This window comes from Antechinus flavipes, chromosome 5 (genome assembly GCF_016432865.1).
Source record: "Antechinus flavipes isolate AdamAnt ecotype Samford, QLD, Australia chromosome 5, AdamAnt_v2, whole genome shotgun sequence".
Classification (NCBI taxonomy): domain Eukaryota; kingdom Metazoa; phylum Chordata; class Mammalia; order Dasyuromorphia; family Dasyuridae; genus Antechinus; species Antechinus flavipes.
The window spans coordinates 203,221,781-203,248,698 of NC_067402.1; the positions used below are offsets into that span (position 1 = coordinate 203,221,781).

General features: G+C 33.7%; 1 protein-coding gene across 1 annotated transcript in view; it reads right to left on the reverse strand.

Moving 5' to 3' along the window:
• SYT10 (synaptotagmin 10) overlaps nt 1-26,918 on the reverse strand; it is an 85,155-nt gene that overhangs the window by 32,232 nt on the left and 26,005 nt on the right. Inside the window, exons 2-3 of the mRNA XM_052000190.1 lie at nt 24,399-24,744; nt 7,035-7,602 (exon numbers count right to left, since the gene is read on the reverse strand). Coding sequence (XP_051856150.1) covers nt 7,035-7,602; nt 24,399-24,744 — 914 coding nt within the window. The remainder of the gene's footprint in view (nt 1-7,034; nt 7,603-24,398; nt 24,745-26,918) is intronic.

The window sequence follows — 26,918 nt, forward strand, 5'->3', positions numbered from 1 at the left end:
ACATGATATTCTGGAATCTATACCTGGCAAAATTAATCATAACACATCAAGGGGGAAAAATGGCCATTTAGTGAAACAAGGATTTCAAGCTTTCCTTGGGAGAACACCGAAAATAAATAAAAAATTTGATCTCCAATATCAAGACCCAAGAGAAGCATAAGTAGGGGAAGAAAATATAAGGGATTTAATACAATTAAACTATTTATATCCATACATGAGATGATGATACCTATAATTTTAAAAAACTGATATAATTAATAGTATAGCTACAAGGAACATATGTAGGCAGAGAGTGTGTGTATATGGTGAATTTGAGGTAATGGAATAAAAGAAATTAAGGGAAAGGAAGAGAAGATACAGAAGGAAAGAAGAGATAGAATGGTATAAATATTTTACATGAAAAGGCATAAAAGATGAAAGGGTGGGTGATGAACATCATTTGAACTTATTTTCATCAATATTGGCCCAAATGAGGAATAATTTACATAACCAGTTGAATATAGAAATCTATTTAACCAACAGGGAAGTAGGAAAGAAAGATATTAATTAAAGGAGATCAGAACTGACAGAAAAGAGGGCACATGAAGAGAAGAGGTAGATAGAAGCCAAACTCTAGTGAGGAGGGAAAGGGTAAAAGGGAAAAGAGGATTAATAGGAGGAAGAATAGGAAGAAGGAAATACACAGATATTAATGATAACTATGAATATGATTGGGATGAACTCTCCTATAAAATGGAAGCAGATCACAGAGTGGATCAAAAAACCAGAATCCTACAATATGTTGTTTACAAGAAACACACCTGAAGCAGAGTAAAGTTAAAGAGCTGGAGCAGAATGTTTCAACTAAGGTGAAAAAAAACCAGGGTAGCAATTATGATATCAGACAAAGTAAAAGTGAAAATAGACTTAATTAAAAGAGATAAGGAAGAAAACTAAACCTTGCTAAAAGGTACTATAGATAATGAAACAATATCAATATGAAACATATGTGCACTAAGTGATATAGCATCCAAATTTTTAAAGAAGTTAAGTGAGTTACAGAAAAAAATTTACAGCAAAAGTATTCTAATGGGTGAACTCAACTATCCTTTCTCGGAACTGGATAAGCCCAACCAAATAACAAACAAAGAAATTAAGGACGTAAATATAATATTAGAAATCATAAGTAAGTTAAAAGAGCAAGGAATTGTCTACTTGTCAGATCTATGTGAAAGGGGAAAAAATTCATGAGCAACCAAGAGATAGAAAGCATTATAAAACACAAAATGGATGCTTTTGCTTATATTAAATCAAAAAGCTTCTGTACAAACAAAACTAATACAACCATCATTAGAAGAAAAGTAGAAAGCTAAAAAACATTTTTTAACAGCAAAGATCTCTGATAAAGGCTTCATTTCTCAAATAAAGAACTGAGTCAACTTTTTAAGAGTATAAACCATTCCCCAATTGATAAATGGTCAAAAGATAATAAACAGGCAGTTTTCAAATGAAAAAAAAAATCAAAGCTATCTAAAGGCATAGAAAAAAGTGGTTTAAGTCAATTTTGATTAGAGAAATGCAAACTAAAACAATTCTGAGGTGTCACGTCATACCTATCAGATTGGCCAATATGACAAAAAAGGAAAGTGATAAATGTTGGAGAAGATATAGAAAATTGGGAAACTAATGCATTGTTGGTATAGCTATGAACTGATCCAACTATTCTGAAGAGCAATTCGGAAGTATACCCAGAGGACAACCAACCTGGACACACCTTTTGATCCAAAAATATCATTATGAGCCCAGAGAGGTCACAAAAAAAGAAAAACAGAACCTACATGTGCAAAGATATTTATAGCAGCCCTTTTCATCATGGCAAAAACACTAGAAACTGAAGGGATACCTATCAGGGAGTGGTTAAATAATTTATGATATATGAATGGAATGCAATACTACTGTGCAATAAGAAATGATGAATAGGCAGATTTCAGAAAAACCTGGAAAGACCGATACTAATGCAAAGTAAAATGAAAAGAATCAGGAAAACATACACAGTACCAGCAACATTGTGTGATGACCAAATGACTAAGCTCTTAATTCAAGACAAGTGCAAAGGATGCATGAAAAATAATGCTATCCATAACCAAATAAAGAATTGATAGACTCTCAATACCGATTCAAGCATATTTTTCCCATTTACTATCTTCTTTCTTGTATTTTTTAATCTAGTTCTTTCACAGCTGTAATTAACATGGAAATGTTCTATATGATAACACATGTATAAATTATGTCAAAATGCCTACCATCTTTGGAAGAACGTAGGGGAAGCAGGAAAGGAGTAAAATTTGGAACTCAAAATGAATGCTGAAAACCATTTTTACATATAATTGGAAAAAATAAAATGCTATTTAACACAAAAAGTATCCGAAACTAAAAATGCAATAAACATACATAATAAGGATATATTAGAATCTTTTTCAAAAAAATATTAGATTGAAGAAGGGAACCCATTCCCCTATTATTTGATATAGTTCTGAAAATGGAAACAACAACAATGAGACAAGAGAAAGAAATTAAAGGCATAAATATAGGTAAGGAAGACAAAACTATTTCTCTTTGATGATGATATGATGATATACTGGAAAAATCCAAGAGAACTGGCAAATGTACTAATAGAGGCAATAGCAACGTAATGTTGAAGTTCACAAAATAAGCCTTCAAAAATTAACTGCATTTCTATATAACAATAATAAAAACCAAAAGGTGAAACTAGAGAAGTAAATCCTATTCTAATTAACTAAAAATGCATAAAACATCTGGGGATCAATCTATTAAAGGCCATAAAAGACATATATTGATTCAATTACAAATTGTTCCTTAAAGAAATAAAGAGCTTAAATAGCTGGAGGAACACTCAGTACTTATGCTATGTCAATCATATTATCAAGGGATACTTAAAGAGAGTGATAATATAATAAAATTCATTTGGAAAAACAAAAGATTTAGAATGGCAAGAGAAATGAGAAAAAGAAGTAGGGAGAAAGGGAGAATAGCATTTACAAATCTCAAGTTATATTATAAAGCAGTAGTCATCAAAGTCATCCAGAATTGTTTTTTTTTTTTTAATACAGAAATAGACTAATAGAACAAACTAAAGAAAGGAGAATAAGAAACAATGGATCTTTTGTAGCACAGACTAAGTGATAAAATGAAATGGTAAACAGAGATAAAGACAAAGAATAGAATTAGAGTTTTGTGAAATAAAGCTTTATTTTTTTTATAACACACTCTACTCCCTTCCCCCCACTGCTGCCTTTTTGCTTTACTTAGAAAATGTCAAAAGGCATACTTTTCATCAATTATCCACAGAAGGATCAGGAACTTAGCTAGAAACTTCAGATAATAATAGGTTTGCAAATGCTTCATAAATATCATATTTGATTCTCAAAAAGCCTGTGAAGTAGGTGCTATTATTTGTCCAGGCTCAAACAACTAATACATGTCTGAGGTTAGATTTCTATCCACTAGGAAACCAATACCAAATATTAAAAAGGAAAGGTACGAGGGCAAATAGATGGAGCCAGGAGGAGCTGAGTTCAAATTTTGCCTCAGACACTTAACACTTACTAGGTTGTGTGACCCTGGGCAAGTCACTTAACCCTAATTGTTCTCAAACCCCACTCCCTGAAACAAAACAAAAACAAAAACAAAAAAAGGTACTGAAAAGTGTTTCTTATCCTTCTCTGTCCTAACCTCCCATTCTTTCCCCATTTTTATTTCTGGTCACCCTACATCACTCTTTGCTGGAGTCTTTTCAATTGGCCACATGAGTCACTTCGGCATTGTAGAATACTTCCTTCTACTTCCTGGTAAAAATGAAAATCAAAGGAGAAAGGTTCATAATTCCACTTGTTTTCCCCCTTTTTTTCTTTTATCACCAAGCAATTTGGCTTCTAACCTCATCACTTAGCCTGAAAATACTTTCTCTAAAGTTATCCATGATCTCTAAATGATCAAATATCCAGCTAAGTCAACAAGCAATTATTAAGTACCTACTATAATTCAGGCATTGTTGTAAGCAGTATATATGAGTATAGAAAGGTAATAATAGCCCCTACTATGAAGGAGCTCACTTATCATTAGAGGTAACATGCAACACTTATGCATACAATACAACAATTATGTAGTCAGTCAATAATTCTTTATTTAGCACCTACTACATAACAGGTACCATGCCAAGTTCTAGTGTTCTCCTCAAGGATAAAAAAATGATAAAAGAGACAACATGGAAATAACTATGTAAAATCAAGCTATATGGAGGATAAATTGGCAATAACCAATGGAAGGAAGGCATTAGTATTAAGAGAGATGGGAAAAGATTTACAATGCAAAGTGGCATTTTATCTGGAAACTAAATAAGCAAAGAAAGCCAGGAGACCGAGATGAAGAGGCAGAACATTTCATGAATGACAGTGGGAGGAAATGCTCAGAGTGTGGAGATGGAATGTCTTGTTCATGAAGGGCAGTGTCTCTGGATCACAGAGTATACAGAAAAGAATTAAGAGAATACTTATAATTATCATAATCATTCTTATTATGAGTGAGTCTGTGAATGAAAATATTCAGTTTGTAGGACACAAACCATTGAAATATATTATTAAGTTATTTCTACAAGATTATGGCTATACAATAGCCTTTGGAATGATGTTATGGAAGTAATATGTTATTGAAGAAGAAATAGACTCAATCCTTAACATTAAAATAGATTCTTTGTAGATATCTAAAAGGATATTTTTTTTAAAAAATGGTTTGAGACACTTTTTTTCTGAGCAAATGAATGATAATGTAAAAACTATATAATTCAATAAGCCTATATATATAACATATATATGAAATGTGATTCCTTTTCATAATTTCTTTTCATACTTTTGTCTATTATAAAAACTAAAAATGAAATTTCAACAATTCACAATGCTGTTGTACTAAAACATTTTGATTCAACTCATAAAGTTCATAAGTACTAACTAATAAATCTATATTATTTGTACTAAAAAAAATACGAAATCTAAGTATAATAAAGAAGCACACTTTCAAGGATTTTTAGATTAAAAAACTCTTTTTGATTTTCTTTGTTTCTAATTATTTATGCTCTTGAAGAATATCAATATTTAAAAACTCATTAACATTGATAAACATGATTTTATATCATTTTATTTTATTTTAATAATATTTCATTTTTCCAATTACATTTTAAAACAAGTTTTAACATTCATTTAAAATTTTTTTCAACTTCTGAATTTTCTCCCTTTCTCACTTCTCTCCTCCCTAAAATGATAAACAATTTGATATGCATTATATGTGTACAATCATGTAAATCATATTTCCATAGTAGTCATGCTGTGAAAGGAGAAACAGAACAAAAGAAAAAATACACACATAAAATATTAAAGTGAAAATAGCATTCTTCAATCTGCATTCAGACTCCATCTTTTCCTGGTTGGAAAGAGCAATTTTCATCATGAGTCCTTTGAAAGTTCTTGGATCCATGCATAACCTGTATCAGATTACTAGCCTTCTCAGAGAAGAGGGGAAGGAGAGAGTTTAGAATTCCCAAAATTAAAAAAAATGTCAAAATTATTTTGTAAATTATTTCTGAGAAGAGCTGTTATTCATAGATGAAAAGAGCCAAGTTATTTATAACTGTAAGTATCATCATGTCATCATACAATATTCTGTTATTACTGTGTACAGTGCTACCCTGGTCTTACTCACTTCACTTTTCATCAGTTCATGTAAGTCTTTCCAAGTTTTTCTGAAATCTGCTTGCTTGCCATTTCTTATAGCACAATAGTATTCCATTACATTCATATATCCCAGTTTGTTCATCTATTTCATAATTGATGGGAGTTCCCTCAATTTCCAATTCTTTGTCATCAAAGAAAGAGCTAGTACAAATATTTTTTTTTACAAGTCGGTCCTTTCCTATCCCTTAAAAAAAAATCTCTTCGGGATACACACCTACTAGTAGTATTGTTGGATTAAAGAGCATGCACAGTTTTATAGTCCTTTGGGCATAGAATGAACATAATTTTAAAGTAAATCTGCTAGATTATAAAAGTAAAAAACAAAAATCAAAAAAAGTCAATTGTTGTATATTTCAAGTTTATACATGCATTTCACTTACAAGACAACTTTTACAGGAATTCTTCCTATAAGGCTCCAGAAAGCTCCCTACCCTGGAAATTCACTTTAGCTCTCATAAATGGCCACTCCCTTTGATTGGCTAGTTCCTTCAGAATCTCCATTTTAAAGAGGATATTCAAAGCCCCCATGCCTTTATTCCTTTCCAGACACCTCCTATGATTCTCTTTTCCCACTTTCTCTACATTGACTGCTGAGTCACTTTCCCTTTCTCCCTTTTAAGTTCCTTTTATATCATGGTCTTCTCTCTTAGAATGTAAGTTTTATGATAGTAGGGACTTTTCTTTCTACCTGCATTTGTATTCCTAATGTCCTGCATGCATAGTGCCTGGCACATTGTATGTACCTAAGTCATTGTTGACTGACTTCCTTCCCCTCTCATTTTTATATGACATTAAAAGGTGGCAAGATTCTTAAACCAAAAACAAGGCCAATAAGTTTTTAAAATTAGCATTAGATATGTCATGCTATAATAATAATAATATTAAAAGTTTCAAAAATTTTCTTCTCTGCATAGCTTTTCTATGAATTTTAAGGGTATTTGATGTGACATATAAATTATTTTTAAATGGACAGCTTGTATTGAGATCAAAGCTTCACAAAAATTATGTATTATTATAGGGACCTAATTTTTTATCACTCTCATGATTATATCATTCAATGATTCCATAAAAACTCTCACTGAATAGCTCCTAAAAAATATAAGTATATAATAATTATATTAAGGATATTCTGATAATTGTCTAACCTTTTCATTCAGTTCAAAGGTAACAAGCAAAATATCACTTCAAAAGTTCTGATATTGCAATGTAACATTTTACTGGTAATGAATACATTAGGAAATAATTACTTACGGTAGTTGCACAATGAATATCTTTCCACACTGTAGCTTCCCTGGAAAGATCAGAGACTTCAAAAAAATTATCCAGAATCACTTCCCCAATCATGTCATGTCTAGAAAATCTGTCAAAATCATATACACTCAAGTGTAGTTTTCTGTTGCTCAGTTGGTCATAGGCTACAGGAAATTGAAAGGTTTCTTCGAATAAAGGATTTAAAGTCTTTCTGTGTACTCGGGTCTGAAACTTCTTTTTCCTATCTGGAAGAAGATATATTTTCACATAGGGGTCAGATGTTCCTGTAAAGTCTTTCGCAGGTAAATCTAAGGCTTTGATAATATTAACAACAAGTAGTTCATTTTCGTAATCATATTGGAGAGTAAAATTAAGTTTCCCACAAGTTTTGACATCTTCTTTCCTGCTGCTCTCAGAGTCAACTGACTTCTGTTTATAGAGCTCAGGTTTTATTCTCCCAATGCTGGTAGTTGTTTGTCCCCTCCATAAAACTGGTTCTATGCCCATAGAAAAATCAACACTGGACACTTGTTTTTGCCTTGGTAGATGTCTCCTGAAGGAATTATGCCTGCATATACATACAAACACATGCACACATACACACATACATAAACACTGCTTAGATTATCTAGAGAAAAAGATACACAAATATAACTATTTCCCCATCTTTTACATAATTAAACAATTTTTTTTTAAAAAAGCAGAACTATGATAGACTAACAATCTACAAAGAAATTCACCTAGAGATTTTTTTTTTTTTTTTTTTTACAAATCACACCCACACATGTATCCTTCTACATGTTTTTTGGTACTTTGCATAACAATTCTTAATAGGAACTCTTGCCACTCAAATGTGAAGATTCAAATGAACTATTCAAGTTTGAAGTTCTGTGATTTGGATATATCTAAAGATAGATAGTGGGACCAAGGAGGGTCCCCCAAAGAATGTCTACTTGAGATTAGTAGTACTTTCTGGGTCTTATCCCTTAAAATTATATATCTTGTGAACCTTTACTTACAGGTTTACCTTTAAGTTAGTTATATAAAACTAGTTCAAATAAAAGACATTTAATAAGAAAAGTAGCAACAAAGGAGTTCTCCTATAAACCCATATTCTTGTATAAATATATACATTAATGGAAAGAATGTAGCCAAGATATGTATGTAGAATGGTACACATACAAGGAACAATTATGATTACAGCATCCATAAAGAAGGGCAATGAACACCTTCATTGCTGAAGAGTCTTTTTGCAATAATGCTATTTTTGCTGCTTCCATTGGGCTTCCCCCACTAGTCAGATAGTTGCTGGTAGATGTTGTCATCTAGAAACTGTCACATCAGATATATTTTGCTAGATATTCCTTGGCTATATTCATAGTCCTGAACTTTTGGCTCAGCTGAAATAATAATAAAGATGATGGTGGTGGCGATGATGATAATGATGATAAGCTGGTGGCAGAGTGGATAGAACATTGGAGATGGAAGATTTGAGTGAAACTCTGGCCTCAGATACTATCTGTGTGTCTTTAGGCAAATCTTTTAAGTTCTATTTGCCTCAGTTTCCTCATTTGTAAAGTAGATATAATAAAAGCACCTACATTTGTGAAACTTAGAACTGATACCTCACTTTATTTGGTATCATTACTTATTATTTGAGAATTCTATCTAATGCTTGGAATCAATATTTAAGAATTTGATTTTAAAGGACAATTTGACTATGTAATATTAAAAGATTTGACTTCTTAATAAAAGTGTAACTTCTGCTATTTTTCTGGACTACATCTTGGGCTCTTGCCCCAAATGGGAAGAAGAGGGTGGTGAACTTCCAGAATCATCAGACATTCTATCTGCCCTTGGTAATAAATCATGGCTTTTTACCATATGACTTTACAGAAGATGATGATTAACTTGTTCTCCCCACTGTCATGGGTCCTTAGAAATCCCCTCCTGTAAATTATTCTAAGTGTAAGTCTACCTTTCACTTTTACCAGCTGCATAAAAGACTACTCAATCTGCTGTAATACATACATGGACACTAAGGGACTATGGGAAATCATTTATTGGAAACTGCTAGACTAACTAATAAATGATCAAGCTTGGAAACTGTGTTCCTTTTCATTACAGATTTTTATTATGACATTGTCCAGGGTATTGTAAGAATCAGAATAGACAATTTTGTAAATGACTGAAGTACCTAGCACATAGTACATTCTATATAAATGCTGGCCATTATTACTCGTTATATATTCCATTATGGTTCACAAAGCACTTTATTGCACCATTTGCTATCTTTTCAAAATAAGAACAGACTGCCGTGCTCTTTCTATTTAGATAAAGCCCATAGGCTTTTCCCAACTTTTTTAGAAAAGGTAGCAACAGGAGTTGGAGTCAAGATGGTAAGAGTAGTAGGAAGTAACATGATGAGTTTTACTTCACTAACTTCTCCTAATGGATCTAGAAAATTCACCAAACCAAATCCTGATGGAGAAATCCAGAAAAGGTCATGGGAAATCATTTGTCAAAATAAGCTTGCAGGGAAGATGGACAGGGAGGTCTGTAGATGTTGAGGGGTCAGGGCAGAAGCATAAGACAAAGCAAAGCATCTAGAAGAGGTAGTTCAAGACCTTTATAGAGCCACTTCCAGACTCATACCAGGGCAGTGTGACAGATGCTGAATGGCAATGACCCAAGCCAGAGCAAAGTTTCATTTCCAGCCTCTAGCCCAGGCTACAGATAAATAACTAAGATAGGAATCCAAGCCAATGGATAGTTGTCAATTCTGCCACTCTGACCCCTCTTTCCAGAGTCCAGCACCAATCTACTCTTGTTCAAGTACTCCAACCCAGGAATTTACAGATCTCGGACAAGGTGGGCACAGAATTGAGAATTTTATACAACAAATCTCAAGAAAGTAGCAACAGGACCAGCCCATGTTCTCCTTTCAAAAATTTGACAGAGATCAATTGTAAGATTAAATATCAAGCCAACATGTAGGCTGCGATACTGGGCAAATAAAATAGGAACTGAAACATAATGAGCTATTATGGTAACAGAAATATTCAAGACACAAACATCAGAAAAAGAATGACCACAAAATATTTACCAAAAAAATGCCTCAGAGAAGAATACAGCTTGGACACAAATTCAATTAGAATTCTTGAAAGAGATGATGTTTTATTTATTTTTTTAATAACTTTTTATTGATAGAACCCATGCCAGAGTAATTTTTTACAACATTATCCCTTGCATTCACTTCTGTTCCGATTCTTCCCCTTCTTCCCTCCACCCCCTCCCCCAGATGGCAAGCAATCCTTTACATGTTGAATAGGTTACAGTATATCCTGGATACAATATACGTGTGCAGAACCAAACAGTTTTCTTGTTGCACAGGGAGAATTGAATTTAGGAGGTATAAATAGCCCAGGAAGAAAAACAAAAATGCAAGCAGTTTATATTCAAGAGATGATGTTTTAAAAAGAGTTAATTTTTTTTAAGAGAAATTAGAGCACTTGAGGAAAATATCAGGAAAGAAATGGAAGCAATAGAAGAAAGAACTGGAAAATGAATCAGCATCTTGGTACAAAAATTATGAAATATTGCCCAAGTAACAAACTTCTGAAAATTAAAATGGATCATGAGACAGCAAGATATATTAAAACAAAGTCAGACATCTAAAAAGAGAAGAAAATTGTAAGGTATCTCTTGGTAAAAACAAAAGACCTGTAAAACAGATAGAAGAGCAAAAATTTGAGAATCATGGGACTTCTGAACACCATATTTTAAAAACAGAAGAAGAGAGTAGACAAGAATTTTAAAGAGAAAACTGTCCACTTTTCTAAAAAGCAAGGCTGAAATAGGAAGAATCTACTCATCACCATCTGAATGAAACCCTAAAATGGAAACTCCCAGAATATCACAACTAAATTCTTGGAACTTTCAGATCAAATTTAAAATATTGCAAATAGGTAGAAAGAAATAATTCAATGCCAAGGAGCCATAAAATAAAGATCACACACAACCTAGCAACCATCACTAAAAAGAAGTGGAAAAGATGGAATAGATTATTCCAGAAAGAAAAGAATAGGGGTTTATGACCAAAATTAATTTACTCAGAAATACTTACTAGAATATTACAGTAGGAAAAAATATATTTTTAATGAAATAGAAGACATCAAATTTTTTCTGATGAAAAGACCAGAATTGCAGAAAAACTGTAAAGTTTAAACGCAGGAGTGAAGAGAAACATAAAAAAAATTATGAATGAATAATTTCAATAGGTTTAACACAGAGAAATTGCTTATACTCAGATATAAATAGATGGATCTTCTCTGAACCCTGCTGTCATCATCTAATTATATAAGATCACTGAGTAGTCATGTTGTTTCTGGGTGATCTTAAGAAAAAAAATAGAGGGAGAACAGGAATACATTAGGATGAAAGGGAAGAAGAGAGAGGAAGATTAGGGAATATATGCTCTGATCACTGTGGATGTTTGTGGAAGTTTCCTTTAATGGTCCAATGATGATATTACTGGCTGCATAATACAAGTGACACAGGAAAAGTCCAGGATAAGTGTCTCCCATGATGAAGGCATATTTAACAGCTTCAACATAAAACAAAGGTCCTATCAAATCTACTTGCCATATTTAGTGAGGCACTTGTCCCTTAATGATGTTCATGCTTTCAGAGGCAAAATGCAATAAAAATCTCTTGTTTTCTGGTGATTTAATGATATAGAAGTTATCACATGTTACCTCCACAACCAGCGCATAAAGCTGGAGGCCTTTAAATATTCAGAACATCCATAATGCCCATTTTAAAAGCCAGATTGCCATAGGAAGTGTGTCCCTTCAGGTGGTCTGAGCTGATGGGTATGTGAGGTTGTCAACCCTCTGGTTGAGTTCTGCTTCCTTCAGTCTTTTCTATGTGTGGAGGAACATGATTGATACAGATTGGATGGACTTGAATATATGTTGCAATGTCCTTCCAAAATTTAGCACCTCACACTGATCAATCTTGGATGTACCAATGACCTGGGCTCACATGCCATACCAGACTCCAAGTCCATTGGCGGCTACCCAGGAGTCAGGTTAGAAATGGAGGGAGCTCTTGCATTCCTTCAGCAAATACCTTACAGATGGGTGGATGGCTCTCAGTTCTGCTCCAGGGAACTATATCCTCTGCCAGTAGTCTCCAAAGAGATGGCAGTTGCAGGGTGGAAGGCTGCAGCCATCAGTAGAGACTCTCACAGGAACCAGAGGCAGCATCCTCTGAGAAATAAATCTTACCCCAGGTAGCATTTGTTAGCTGGTCCCATTTGGTCCCCATTTAGCAAGGGAGTCAGTAGGGGAGGACAAATGAGCCTAAAGGGACTTGTGCCAGCTGCTCATCACATAGATTGGGACTCCCTGGACTTTCATCTTAGCTGTGTCTTGCAAATGGCACTTTCACTTCAGCAGTGCGACATCAGTGTCTGCCTCTAGTTTTGTGAGGGTATTTTTCCTAACCCAGGGCAGTGTGGGTAATTCAGTCCTTAGAGTGACAGGACTTGTGTCTGTCAAGGGCTCTGTGGCTACCACAGCCCACTAGGTAGATAGCACCTGCTTCTCTGGGGATAAATACCTGGTAGCAATATTTGGGAACCTCTTGATCTAAAAGTGCCTTGGCAATGTCCTGCCATTCTGATGAGTCCATTGACTCCAAAAGACTTGGGTGGGTGTGGCTGAGTTCTCTGCCTAGAAGTCATTATCCAGGGACACTAAGGATAATATTTGGCAGAGCCTTCTGTCATTCCAGGCCCAACTGAGAGGTGAAAGACTGTTATGTGATCCCATAAATGGGCGGAAAGAGAGGTATGAAGTCAGGAATATGTTGCCCCTAAAATGCAAACTTTGCCTACTAGATGTTGTGCTCCATTAACATCAGTGGGGGATTTGAGGGACAGTAACTTATCTCACAATGGCATAGGGATGTCCCTGCCTTGATGAGTCCATGTGTAGTCTTAAGAATTTCACACACTGTGAGGGAGCTTGTATTTTAGGAGGGACTATTGCCCAACTACAAATGGGCAGTTTTCCAATCATAGCAATGAGATGGGCTTAGACAAATTCAAAGATGGAACATCACAATTATGATGTCATCCAAGTAAAAAAAGTCCTTAAAAAAGTCCATCTTAAGACGAGGTAGAACTTTGAGTAAGCAGTGTTAGGTTTAAGTCTAACTTCAGATACCATCTGGTCATGGGCAAGTAATTTAACCTCAATACTTGAATTTCCTTATCTGCAAAACGAAAAGAATAATGCTTGTTGCACCACAAATTCCACAGGGTTTTTGGGAGTATTCCCCCCTCCCTAAAATAAAAACCACACAATGATGAAATGTGTTGTGATGTGATGAGGAAAATGATGATGAAGTTGAGGAGGAAAAGAATAAACTAAAATGTGTGAGCATATGCAAGTCTTTTAACCTCTTGATGCTTCAGGAAACTTTCTAAGACTAAAAGTTGCAGAACAGTTGGCCAATCTGTATTGGTAGAAGGAGTTTCCTCACTATGGGTTATCAGTATTAATGATATCATGTCTGAATTTAAAAAAAATCATTATTATTATATTATATATATATTATTTTTTCTTATCTTATTGCTGTAGTACACATTTCTCATACAGTCTTAAACAGTAGAGGCCTTTATTTTTGCTGGAAATCCCACCTGGTAGTTAGTAATGTATGATTCTTGTGCCATATTGTTGTAATCTTTATGCTAGCATTTTATTTAAAAATTTTACATCAATCTTCATTAGGGGAATTGGTCTATAATTTCTTTTTTCTGTTTTGGCTTTTCTTAAATCTTTTCTTAAGCTACAGCAATAAGATAAGAAAAAAAATCAAGGAATTAGAATAGGAAATAAGGAAACAATATGATATGATGGTAAACTTAGAGAATCCTAGGAAATCAACTAAAAACTATTTGAAATAGGCAAGCTTCTCTGGGTCTCAATTACTTAATCTGTAAAATGAGGGAATTGGATTGAATGACCATTAAGATCCCCCCTGCCTCTAAATGCTATGATATGGATTTGATTATTGGCTATTCATTCCCTATAAAATGTGTTAGGTTCATGAATTTAATTGAATGTGGTTAAAAATGAATTATACTGTCAAACATAATCTTCATTTTGTCTAACAAAACATTATCACAATCATACAATAACTATGATTATTAGGGTGTATCTCATTTATAAAGTAGTAATAGTTCCTCGAGCAATTGTTACCCAAAGTTTGAGCACTCAAAGGGTCATTAAGCAGCAGAATTGAGATTAAAACCCAGGCCCTTTGCATACAAAATCAGTATTTATTCCATTTCTCCAAAACTAGTAGTTGTTTTTGAATACCTCTGAATATAATAGTGCAGCTGTACATCCTTTTCCCACTGGGAATCAAAATTTACTGAGAGTATTATTTTCAGTTATCCCAAGTTAGTTGTTTACTGGGATAGTAGGACCATATTTGTCCTCTTGTATAGGTGCTATAAATAAAAAATAATGAAAAAACATAAGCCCTATTCATAACTTGCTTTTTCCCCAAATTTTTTTCCATTTCAAACTGTCTATTAAAATCTATAATTCCTTAAGGAGGAGTTTACAAGAGATTTCTTCAAAACAACCTTTTAAATTAGGTAGTGGAAATATGGATATTCTCAGTTTACAGATAGGTGATCTATATGATTTAAAGAGAGTAAATGTTGACTTGAGTTCACTTAGATAGTAAGGGGAAAGAATAAAAAATGTAGGCTAGTAGATTTTTTCCCTCACAACACCACATTACTTCTATAATTCAAGGCATCTTTAGCTGTAATGTAACCGTCCTCTTCAACTAAACCAGTAATTGCTTTGAATACCTCTGAATATAATAGTGCAGCTGTACATCCTTTCCTACTGGGAATCAAAGTATAGTAAAAGTGTTATTCTAGTGGAGCCAGTGCCCTAATTACACAGTACTTGGTATATGTTCTAAGTCACAGTTTAGTGTGTCAGTTAACTGAAGCTTTAATTATTACAGTGCTTTACCATTTCCATGACAACACATCCCGTTTGTTGGTAATGACAATGGTATGACTATTACTCTTGCCCAAATAAAGTATAAGCCAATCAAAATGCAGGGAGTTCTACCACTACAATTCTTTCCTACTGTTGGATCCCGATAAAGGATAAGTCAAGCACTCTACGCATTGCAGAAGGGAGAAAGCCTTTGCCTCTGTTACCATCTTGACATCTTTGAGATTGCTAGTTTTCATGAAAATTACTTGGCCATGATTAGAAACCATGTTACACACTGGATACAAACATTACACTTTAAGCCAGGCTCTAATTAGTGGAGGAAAAAAACCCAACAGGAAGCTCTTTACAACCTCAGTTGAAAAAACATCCCTCAAACGAACTCTACAATTGGGAAGAATATACATAGTCCAAAAGGTATGATACTCATAAACAGAAAAGGACATTGAAGGCGTCCCACCAAAGAATATACCTGCAATTTTTCATAGGATGAGTGGATTCAGAAGTAAAATGAATCAAAAGCTCACAGACTTACAAATGAAAGGGATCATCTAAGCTCATCTAGTTCAATCCCTTATTTTCAGGTTAGGAAACTAAGACCCAGAGAGTGACACAGAGTTGAAGTGCCAAAGTGACAGCGTCTAGTAAAAGACAGAGCAGGAATCTGATTCCAGGTCCTCTGATTTCATTCTTCTAACAAACATAACAATTTCAATAATAAATACAAATAATTTTATTTTTATTTGCTGCTTTCCTCAGGATTCACAGTTCATTACACTAAAAATATCTCATATATTGTTTGAGCAATTAAAAAAATAAAAATAAAAAAATCTACAACATTATTTTACTCTCAAAAAGACAGTCACTGGCACCAATTTTAAGGATTTTCATTCAGTCTGGTCCTCCAGCAAATCTGTGAGCTCAGCAACAAGGACAGTAATCCAGCAATACCCACCTAGGGTAGCAGCTTTCTTCCATGAACTTCCACAAACTTGTCTGTTACTCACACTTCCATATGATCCACTCACTCCTCAATTTCCTACAATCTGACTTCTATTCCTACTACTCTACTGAAACTGTCACAAATTTTCCAAATAAAATCACTTTATCTCAATCTTCTTCATTTCTTACGTAGTACAATACCTGGCACTCTTGAAAAACCTTTTCAATTTTCTTGTGTATAGTGTTCCACAAAATTCCATCCTTAACTTGTTTCTCTGTTATATTTGAATTGAAATGAATGCTGTATCTTTGATAGTGAAACATATCACCTTCATTTTCATATACATTTCATAGCCTTGATCATAATTCATAAGCTTTAAAAATATGTTTTTATTTTGTAAAGTTAATGATGAGAGGAATTGTAATTATGAAGTTAATGATGAGAGGAATTGTAATTATGAAGTTAATTTCATGTTATAAAAACTGTTTTATCTCTACATTTTCTTCCTCTTGCAATTTTATCGGTTTACCTGGTTTCAAACTCTATGCAAGTGACTCCCAAATCTCTCTCTCCAGTCCTTAAATCTATCTTTTATATCTCTCCTCCATTTTCTACTTAAACTAACAAAATGATGAGACTATCTCTTCATCACATTATAGTTGCAAATAGATGATTCCTTTCAATGTATTTATCATTATCAATGCATAAATATTGAATTAGACAGATAATTAAGTTTCTCAATATTAGGTACCTAGAATTTTACATTATTCTGTACCTCTACAAATCTTGTTTACTCTTCATTTCAAACAAATCTTGTTTACTCTTCATTTCAATTTACATGGTTAATAAATATATTGATCATAGCTTTTCCTATTGATTACAAAGACCACTTAGTACCATTGTATTTTCACTGGACCTATGATTCCATCAGTATAAAAAGCTCCTAATGAGGCCCCATCTCTTCAGTTCAGAGTTGCCTGAGTCACTCAAGGGTTATGATTTACCTAGAGTCACATTGCTAGTATGGATCAGAGAGACAAGACTTAAACTCCAAGGGTTCTCTTTATCCACTATGCCATGTTACCTCTCGATATAGCACAAACACTTGCTTTCTATCAATCACAGAAAGAAATTTATCTTGCTTTGTAAGTTAGTCATGGTTGCCCAGAAAAACCTCTATGAAATGGACTCCATGACAATCTGAATCAAATCACCAGTAAATCCAGAACAAAACACAGGAACAGACCTCTCCTGCCTTCTCACATTCCAGTCTAGAGCTCAAGAAGACCCACCTGCTAACTCAAAGAGCAAATGAATTCTGCCTAGAAGCAGGGTCTGCAAACTGCTATGGTGAACCACTATGAGGAAGAATGGCAGCAACCAACTACTTACTATGTACAGGTGCCCAGACTTCCCTGCTTGCCCAGTATTCTTTCTTCCTCCTCCCCCTTTAAAAACTCCAGAGCTGTGGAATTCGCTTATTCTTTGACTGTCACCATTGGGTCACTTGGATTGGGTCTTGCCCTGAACTGAACTGACTATCAAGACCCAAGACTCAGAAAGTGGAATATCTACATAAATGACTGAGCCCAGAACCAAAGAAAAAATGTAAATCAATCTTCCATAATTTGAGGTCCCTAACACCAGTCTTCTTATTATTTGCCCATGTGGATTGACTCACAACCAGAGCCCCGAATCCTCTTCAGGATGAGAAAACACAATGAATATCCAAGCTAAAGCCTAGAAGCACAGCCACCATGCTTTCTGAGATGCCTAAAGCAATTTCCTGGCACTACCCATTTCCTTACTTTTATCCATCTCATCTTTTGATCCCATCCCTTGGTTTGATCTCCTCTTCCATTGTGCTTTCTGGAGTCCTTATTCTATTGTTGACTCTTTTTCCTTTTGAATTACATCTCTTCCTCTCTCCTTCTATTCTGATAACATGGAAAAGCGGTTTCCCCTCTCCCCTCAGAAGACAGCATCTTTAGTCCTCAAGTGAACTAGATGCACCTTTTCTCATGTCACCCAACAAAGAGAAGTTTATATGCTTTTCAGTATCCCCTATTATCTCTAGGTCTCATTCCTGCTATCATCATTCACTAATCTTTGATCTTTTGGGATTTATAGAATAACAACATAAATCTGGAGCTAGAAGACAACTCAGAAAAACAAAAAAAAAAACAGAAAAGAAGGAAACACCATAGTCTAGCTTTTTCCAAAACTAATTTTTTTTTGGTAAATGGTACTTTATTTTTTCCAATTACATGCAAAGATAGTTTCAATATTTTTTAATAAGAATTTTAGTTCCAGATTTTTCTCATCCTCCTTTACCCTTCTCCCAAAATGACAAACAATCTGATAATAGGTTCTATGTGTATCATCATGTTAAACATATTTCCACATTAGTCATATTGTAAAAGAAGAAACAGAACAAAAAGAAAAAAAATGAAACAAAAAAGTTAGAAACAGTATGCTTCAATCTGAATGCAGATTCCATAATTCTTTCTTTGGATATGAATAGTATTTTCCATCATGAGTCTCCCTCAAAATAATTTTAGCAAAGATCTAAAAAAACTGAGTACTGAGTAGGGAATGAATAGGAAATCTATGGAAATACCATGGTGGATCTTTATTTCAATCCAAGATTTGTGAATCTTGTGAATCTTTGTGAATCCCAAAGATGGGAAAGTAACCATGGCAAGAACTACCTAACAGAAATGGGTCAGAATGTCAGACTCGGTTTGAAGGACTGTGAACAAGGCTGACCCAATAGTATAATCTTCTGCAACTTAATATGGACTCAGCTGGCCCCAGACCCAGAACATAACTACTCTAACAACACAGGGTTGCCCAGAAAAAATCATAGAAATAACAAACTAAAGTGAAGAAAAAGGACTCTTAGAAATACTGTATTTCAAATTGTACTACAAAGCAACAGTTATCAGAATCATTTGGGCACTAGTTAAAAATACAAGGGGCAGCCTAGATGACAAGTAATAGAGTCAGGCATTCTTTCAGAGTTCAAATCTTACTAGATATATGACACTGGACATGTCACTTAACTCTGTTTGCCTCAGTTTCCTCTTCTGTGAAAAAAGCTGGAAAAGGAAATAGCAAATCACTCCAGTATCTTTGCCAAGAAACCCCCATATGCAGTCATAAAGAGTCAGACTCATTTGAAAGAAATACAAGTTGCTTAGTGGAACATAATTAAAAAAAATTTAGAAGCAAATGAACACAGTAGTTTGTCTTTGAAAAACCCTACAATCACATCTACTAAGGGTAAAAACTCAATATTTGGAGAAAACTTCAAAGTAATCTAGTTGAAACTAAGTATAGACCAACATTTCATATCTTAAATGAAGAAAAGCTTCAAATGACTTAAACATAAAAGACAATATCATTAACAAATTAGAGAAATAAGAGGAAATGTATCTTTCATATCCAAGAGATGTTATAGGGACAGTTTTAAAGCTAGAATCCTGTAGATACACTGAGTCATCAAACAAAGAAAGTTTATGTTGTCCAAACACAGCAGATACACAGCAATGATATAGGTCACTTAACTTCTCTGTCAATTCCATCTGAAATCAGTCTGTTCATTCATTAGAGAATGACAAATCATGTGGTCTTACACAACCACAATTATGTCTCCAGGAAAGGAAGCTGTATCACAGGAAAGCTAGCATCAATCAGGTTACATGGGAGGAAATCAGAGACATTGACTGAAGAAAATACTGGAGAAGAATAGTTCATTACCAGTTGAGGAATGGAGAAGATTACAGATGATGACTGTTTTGATTATATAAAAATAAAGTGTTATGCAAACTAAAGTATTACAACTAAGAGAAAGAAAATATTTAATTTGGAAAAATCTTTAACAGCATTGTCTTCTCATAAAGATTTCATTTTCAAAATACTGATTAAAATTTCTGAGAATAATAGTTATTGCCCATTTGATAAATAAAACAGTTTCTAAGGAAGAAATTCATTCTATCAATCTTATGAAGAAAAAATTCTTTAAATTGTTAATAATTAAAAATGCAAATAAAGGTAACCACAAATTATAAAAGTTGGCAAAAATTTTTAAAGGGAAATAACAAATTTTAGAGTAGCTAGAGGAAAATAGATACTTCAGCACTGTTTGTGCAGCTGTAAATTAGTCCAGCCATTCTGGAAAATAATTTGGAAGTATGTCAAAAAAGTAATATAGCAGTATATATTCTTTATACCAGGAATACCATTATCCAGCCTATAGCATAAAGAAATAACCATATGCTCAAAAATAGGTGTAGTAATTCTTCTTTTGTAGAAGCAAAAAAACACTACATGAAGTAAGGAGATCAATCATTAATAGGAAATGACTGAATAAATTGTTGTATACAACTATAATGGAAAATTATTGTGCTTTCAATTAGTGATGAAAAAAAATGGTTTCAGTGAAAACTGGGAAAATGTGTATGAACAGATGTAGAGTGAAATAAAATAAAGTTAATTCATACAACAACAATAATGCTGTAAAATAACTTTTAAAGACTTAATAACTCTTTTCAAAAAGATAAATATAATTCCAAAAGAACAATAATGAAGCATATTATTCACTTCTTAATGGAGAGGTGATGGGTTCAGGATACAAAATTTGGACAAAGTTGATTTGGGAATCTGTTTAGCTAGACCATATATATTTGTGACAGATTTGTTGAATATCTGTTTTCCCTTTTTCTTTTTCAGTGGCAAAAGTTTGGGATTAGAAGAAAAGAAAATTGATCTTTGTTTACTGAAAAAAAATTAAAATTTGGATTGGGAATGTGGGAGAGACTCTTGGAGAGGTTGCTGAATAGAGAAGATAAGGTAACATGAATAGGGTAAAAATAGAAGTTGTGAAAGAAAAAAGAAAGTAAAAATAAGATGAAGGGAAAGTCATAAATAGCAATTATAACTCTGTGAATGGGATGTTTATAGCAGCTCTCTTTGTGGTTACAAAAAACTAGAAATCGCAAGGGTGCCTATCAGTTGGGAAAAGGCTGAACAAGTTGTGATTGGAACTTAAAGGTAGCCAGGGAAGTTAGGAGGTAGACCTGAGAAGGGAGAGCATTACAGCTTTCACGTTAAAATAAAACAAAACAAAACACACCAAACAAACAAAAACCATTAAACTAATCAATAAAACTGAGATCTCCAGTTATGAAAAAAAAAACTAGTTAATTTGATTTTAAAAAAGAAAGAAAAAAGCCAAATTGCCAATATCAAAAATTAAAAGAGTGAATGTACCACTAAGGAAGATGAAATTAAAACAATTAGTAGAAGTTATTTTGCCCAATTATATAACCATAAAACTAAAATGGAATATTTACAAAAATATGAACTACCCAGATTAACAGAAAAGGAAATATAACCTATTAGTCCTCTCTTAGACATAGAATTTGAAAGAGGATCCATAACCTCCCCAAGGAAACTTTAGATCAGATGGATTTACTAGTGAATTCTACCAAATACTTAAGAACAATTAATCTCAATACTATTAACTATTTGAAAAAAAATTGGTAAAGGAATCCTATCAAATTCCTTGACAAAATATGGTTTTCCTACTTAAACCAAGTAGAACAAAAACAGAGAAACTATAGCACAAATTCCTTAAAGAATATCGATGCAAAATTTTAAAATAAGATACTTGCAAAGTGATTACAACAATACATCACAATGATCACACACTATGACCAGGGAGAATTTATACCAGAAATGCAGGGATGGCTCAATATTAGGAGAACTATCAATATAATTGATCATATCAGTAATAAAAACATTCATTCCCATTAAAAACACCAAAGAGCACTGGGTCTGTGTATTGAAGAGATCATAAAAAAGGAAAAAGGATCCACATGTGTAAAAATGTTTGTACCAGCCCTTTTTCTAGTATCAAGGAAGTGGAAATTGAGCAGATGCTCATCAGTTAGAGAATGGTTAGATGAGTTATGGTATATGAATGTAATAGAATTCAATAAGAAATGATGAGCAGGCTGATTTCAGAAAAGCCTGGAAAGATTTATATAAACTGATATTTTTTGTTGTTGAGCAGAACCAAGAGAACATTGAAAAAGATTATGTAACTGTAATGAATCAACAATAATTCAACAATGAGGTGATCCAAGACAATTCCAAAAGACTTGAGATAGAAAGTGCCAATCACTTCCAGAGAAAGAACTATGGAGACTGAAAGTGGATCAAAGCATAGTATTTGCATCTTTTTTGATTGTTATTGTTTGCTTTTTAAATTCTCTTGTTTTTTTCCCTTTTGATCTGATTTTTCATGTGCAGTATGATGAATGTGGAAATGTTTTTAAAAAAAATCCAACTATACTGCATTGTTTGTTGTATTGTGGAGGGAGGAGAGGGAAAAAAATTTGGAACACAAGATTTTGGAAGGGTGGATGCTGAAAATTATGTTTGTATGTATTTAGAAAAACAAAATATTACTAAAAACCCACTAGAGAACATAGAAATAAATGAAACCTTTCTTAAAATAAATACTATCTATTTAAAACCAAGAGCAAGCATTATCTGTAATATAGATAAACTTGAACCCTTCCCAATAAAATCAGGGATGAATCAAGGATTTTCACTATCACCACTACTATATTCAATATTGCACTAGTAATGCTAAGTGTATAGTTATGAATAAGCCTGTCAGGATTCAACAGTAAGATAAGAAAAAGAATTTGGAGGAATAAAAATGAAGAAATAGTTTTCTACATATTACCAACAAAACATAGCAGGAAGAGAATAGAGAGATTCCATTTAAAATTACTGCAGACAATATAAAATAATAGGGAGTCTACTTGCCAAGACAAGCCTAGGGACTATATGAACACAATTACAAAATATTTTTCAGATTGATTTAAACAACTGGAGAAATATCAATCACTTATGGACAGGAAGAAGTAATAGAATAAAAATGGCAATTCTAAGTAAATTAATTTGCTTATTCAGTGCCATATTTTTAGGGAGTTCTAACAGTGGCTACTTTATGGAGAATATATAGGGATAGGACTGGGCCTTGGCCACTTTTGGTGACACATATTCTGGCTAGGACACTATCCATGGAATGATGGATCTGCATATTGACCTCTTCCAGGACTACATGTGTTCATCCCTAAAGACCTTGGCATTTGGAAGTGATACGACAAAACTTAATGATTCTTTCTTTCTTCCTTATCTCCCTTCCCACTTCTCCTACCCAGGAGTACACCAAACTTTATTAATTAAGAATTATAAATTATATTAAGGGATATTGAACCAGAAATAGTTATTCATTCTCCATTCAGGAAACTTTGAGTCATTTCTTTCTCCATTTCTGCCTCTCTCCTTCTTTCCTTTCCTCTCTCAAATATAGCAAATGACTTGGATGTTGCAGCAAGAACAAGAGCTGGCTTAGGTGAGACTGGGACTGGCTAGATCTTAAAATTCTTTCTTCTGCTGCTGCTGCTGCTTTAAAAACATTTTTTTCTTATTACAAGTGACAGAATGTCGATCTTGGGATGGACATTTTTAGTCATGGAGCCAACCTTGGAAATTCTAGAAGTTGAGAGACAAGGAGGACCCTCAGTTGACTCTAGCAGCCCTATGGAATATATGACACTTATATCTTACTATACTGTTTTCTGAATTAACAAATAATCACTGACAAGGAGGAGGATCCAATTCTTGGCTTAGCTTTCCAGAAGACATAGATGGTAAGGAAGACAAGCAGAGCTGATGAGAGCTGAAAGCTTATTAAACAATCTTGAAAAATGTAAGACAGAGAACAAGCATTCCAATTCTCCTGGGTCCAATGATAGAGTTGTGATGTTACACTAGAAAGAAAAGTCAGACTACTGCTGGATTTAAGTCAGAAAGACTTGGAGTCAAATACTGCCTAAGACTTATTAGCTGAATAATCACTGGCAAATTTGCTTTATCCTCTCTATTCCTAATTTACTAATTACTAATTTACTCATCTGCAAAAAAAAGTAGATAATGATTAATAACATTAGTATCTAACCCACAAGTTTCTTCTAAGCAAAATCAAACACTGTATGTAAATTGCTTTGTAATTCTTAAAGTACTACATAAATGTCAGCTATTATCTTTTTCTGTGTATCACTGTTCTTTCATTCCCCTCATCATTTCCCTTCTGTTTGTAATTTTCTTTCCCTGAAAGTTATCATACCTACTGTATTGTTCCCTTCTACTCTTATCTCTGAGTTCCATCTTTTGTGTTATCTTTCTTATTTTCTGTTTGTCCTCTCTTGCCCTCTTTACCCCTGCCCTGTCTTTTAGAGAAACTCTTAAAAATTACTATAAATTATATATTTGGTTTTTACTTACCTGGATGAAGATGTGGGTTCAGTGGTCTGTCTCTGGAGAGGTTCATGTTTAATGAGATGTTCTTTCAAAGTATTCTGTACCTCAGTGGGTATATCTGGGGAAGTATGGCTGATTTTCATGGCAGACTCAATTTGTAGAGAGGACATCTCATTTTCTTTTTTCTCTTCTTTTTCCTCAATCTCAAAAACTGGAGTACTTGAGATGCTCTGTGGCAGGGCACTGACATTGGAAATAAGTTTGTTTCTACAACGTGGCCAACAGAGTTTCCAGAAGACAAAGAGTGAGACTACCAGCAAGGCCAGTCCACAAAAGCTGACTACTATAGCTAAAAGACTGACAGAGATATCTGTAAATAACAAAAGAAAAAAATCAACTCATTGGAATCAACCAATAAACATTTATTTAGCACCCACTATATATCAGGCATTCTGCAAAAGAGAAGACATTTTGAAATAATGCTATTTTAAAGATCTTTCATCCTTAAATACCTCCCTTAATATGCATTTCTATTTAATATCTAGCAGTTTAATTTAGCACTTTAAAGTTTACAAAATATTTTACATATATGAGGAAAAATAAGCTTTTATAAACATCTTACTATATGCCAAACTCTGCACTAAACACTTTTACAAATATTATTTCATTTGATCATAATCATGGTAATAAAGTGTTATAATTATCCCCATTTTATAGTTGAGGAAATTGGGACAAAAAGAGATTATATGAGGTCACATAACTAGTAACTGTCTGAAGTCAAAATTTAAGTCATGGCTTCCTTACTCCAAAAACAGAGCTCTATTCACTGTACTGACTACACTGAAGCTGACTTTAAAAAAGCCACATAGTTTTCACATAGTCATTGAAAGCAGAAAATTATTCCTTTTGCCTTTACTTTAAAAAATAAAGGCTCTTGGAAAAGCTTGATTATAGGGGGGAAATGCATTGAACATTCAATCATGGGATACATAAATATCATTTCTAAATATATCACAAAACCATTCCAAAATTTGAACAGCTAAAGGTTGATGACTAACCAGGTGTCATGACTTACCAAAAGGTCATCTGCAATGGTCATCTGTCTGGGTGATCTTTAAAAGTTTGAAACAAACTTTTACAATTAAATATTAATATGAATCACCTCCTATAATTAAGTGGGAATTTCACCATTATAAGAAATAGATAATACGCTGTGTGAGCTCTGTTTTAGAATTCCACAGGCCCCTACTGATAGCTCTAGAAATGTATTTTCTTATGTACTGCAACTAATTAATGATCTATTAACTAATAATTCCAAGCTGAAATCTCTCATCAGATTTCTTCAGAGTTATCCTAAAATAGGATTAAATAATTTATTTTAAATCACTAATATTTTCCAATATATCTTCTTTCTTTTCAAAAGAACTCTTTTAACAAAGAATAATAGAGGGAAAAAATAGTTCAACCAAACTACCCAATACACTGACCAAGTATGACATTATTTTTAATGTTGCACATCTCAAATTCAACTTCAGCAAAGAATGGAGGTGAATTCTTATCTCTTCTTTGGGGCCAAGACTGCTCATTATAATTTAAAAGGATTCAGTTTCCACTCTTTTGTTTTTGCTGCCCTTTCCATTTCCACTGCAGGATAGTTATGCATGCCTCATGCTGAGGATCTTTATAATTTAACTGAGAAAAGAGAAACTATTGATATGAAATTTCTTTTCTCTATATCTTAAAACCTTTTGCATCACCCCTCATTCTTTTCTCCTTTCCTCTAGTCTTTTATAAAGAGATGACCCAAGGTTGAATTTTCTATGTGTATCCTTGATTTACTATAATTCTCATTTCCCCAGCAGATTAACCCACAATCATTCTCTTTCACTATATAGTTTCTTTCTCTCCTGCCCCCCCCCAACCCCCCCCCCCTTTAAAGCATGGCCAAATTCCCCACATTCTGGAAGGAAAAAACCCTTCAATCTACCTTGTTATCTCTTTCTTGGTTAAGCTCTTAGAAACAGTTGTCTACATTAGTTTTCTCCACATCCTCTACATTCACTAAATCTTTTTGTAATCTGCCTTCCAACCTCTTTACTCATTTGAAACTGTTCTTTCCAAAATTATCATTGACTTCTTGATTGTCAAATCTGAAGATCTTGTTTATAACCTTATCCTTCTTGACCTTTCCTGCATATTACGCTGTTGACTGTACCTTCTTGATACTCTTTTCTTCCTGGGTTTTCATGACTACTCTTTCCTAATTCTCCTCCTACTGTCACCACACTCTCTTTTGTCATGTTATAACCATGTCACATTTAATAATGGCAGGTTTACTCAAGAGTGCCCTCCTTTAATCTCTTTATCTACTTTCTCACTTGGTGACCTTCCATAGGTTTAATTAATAACTTTATTCAGACATTTTAAAATCTACACACATCTATTGTCGCTTGAGTTCTAGTTGTACATCTCCAGGTGCCTCTTGAATACTTCAGACTAGAAATCCCATAAATATCTCAAATTAAAGATGGTCAAAACAGAACC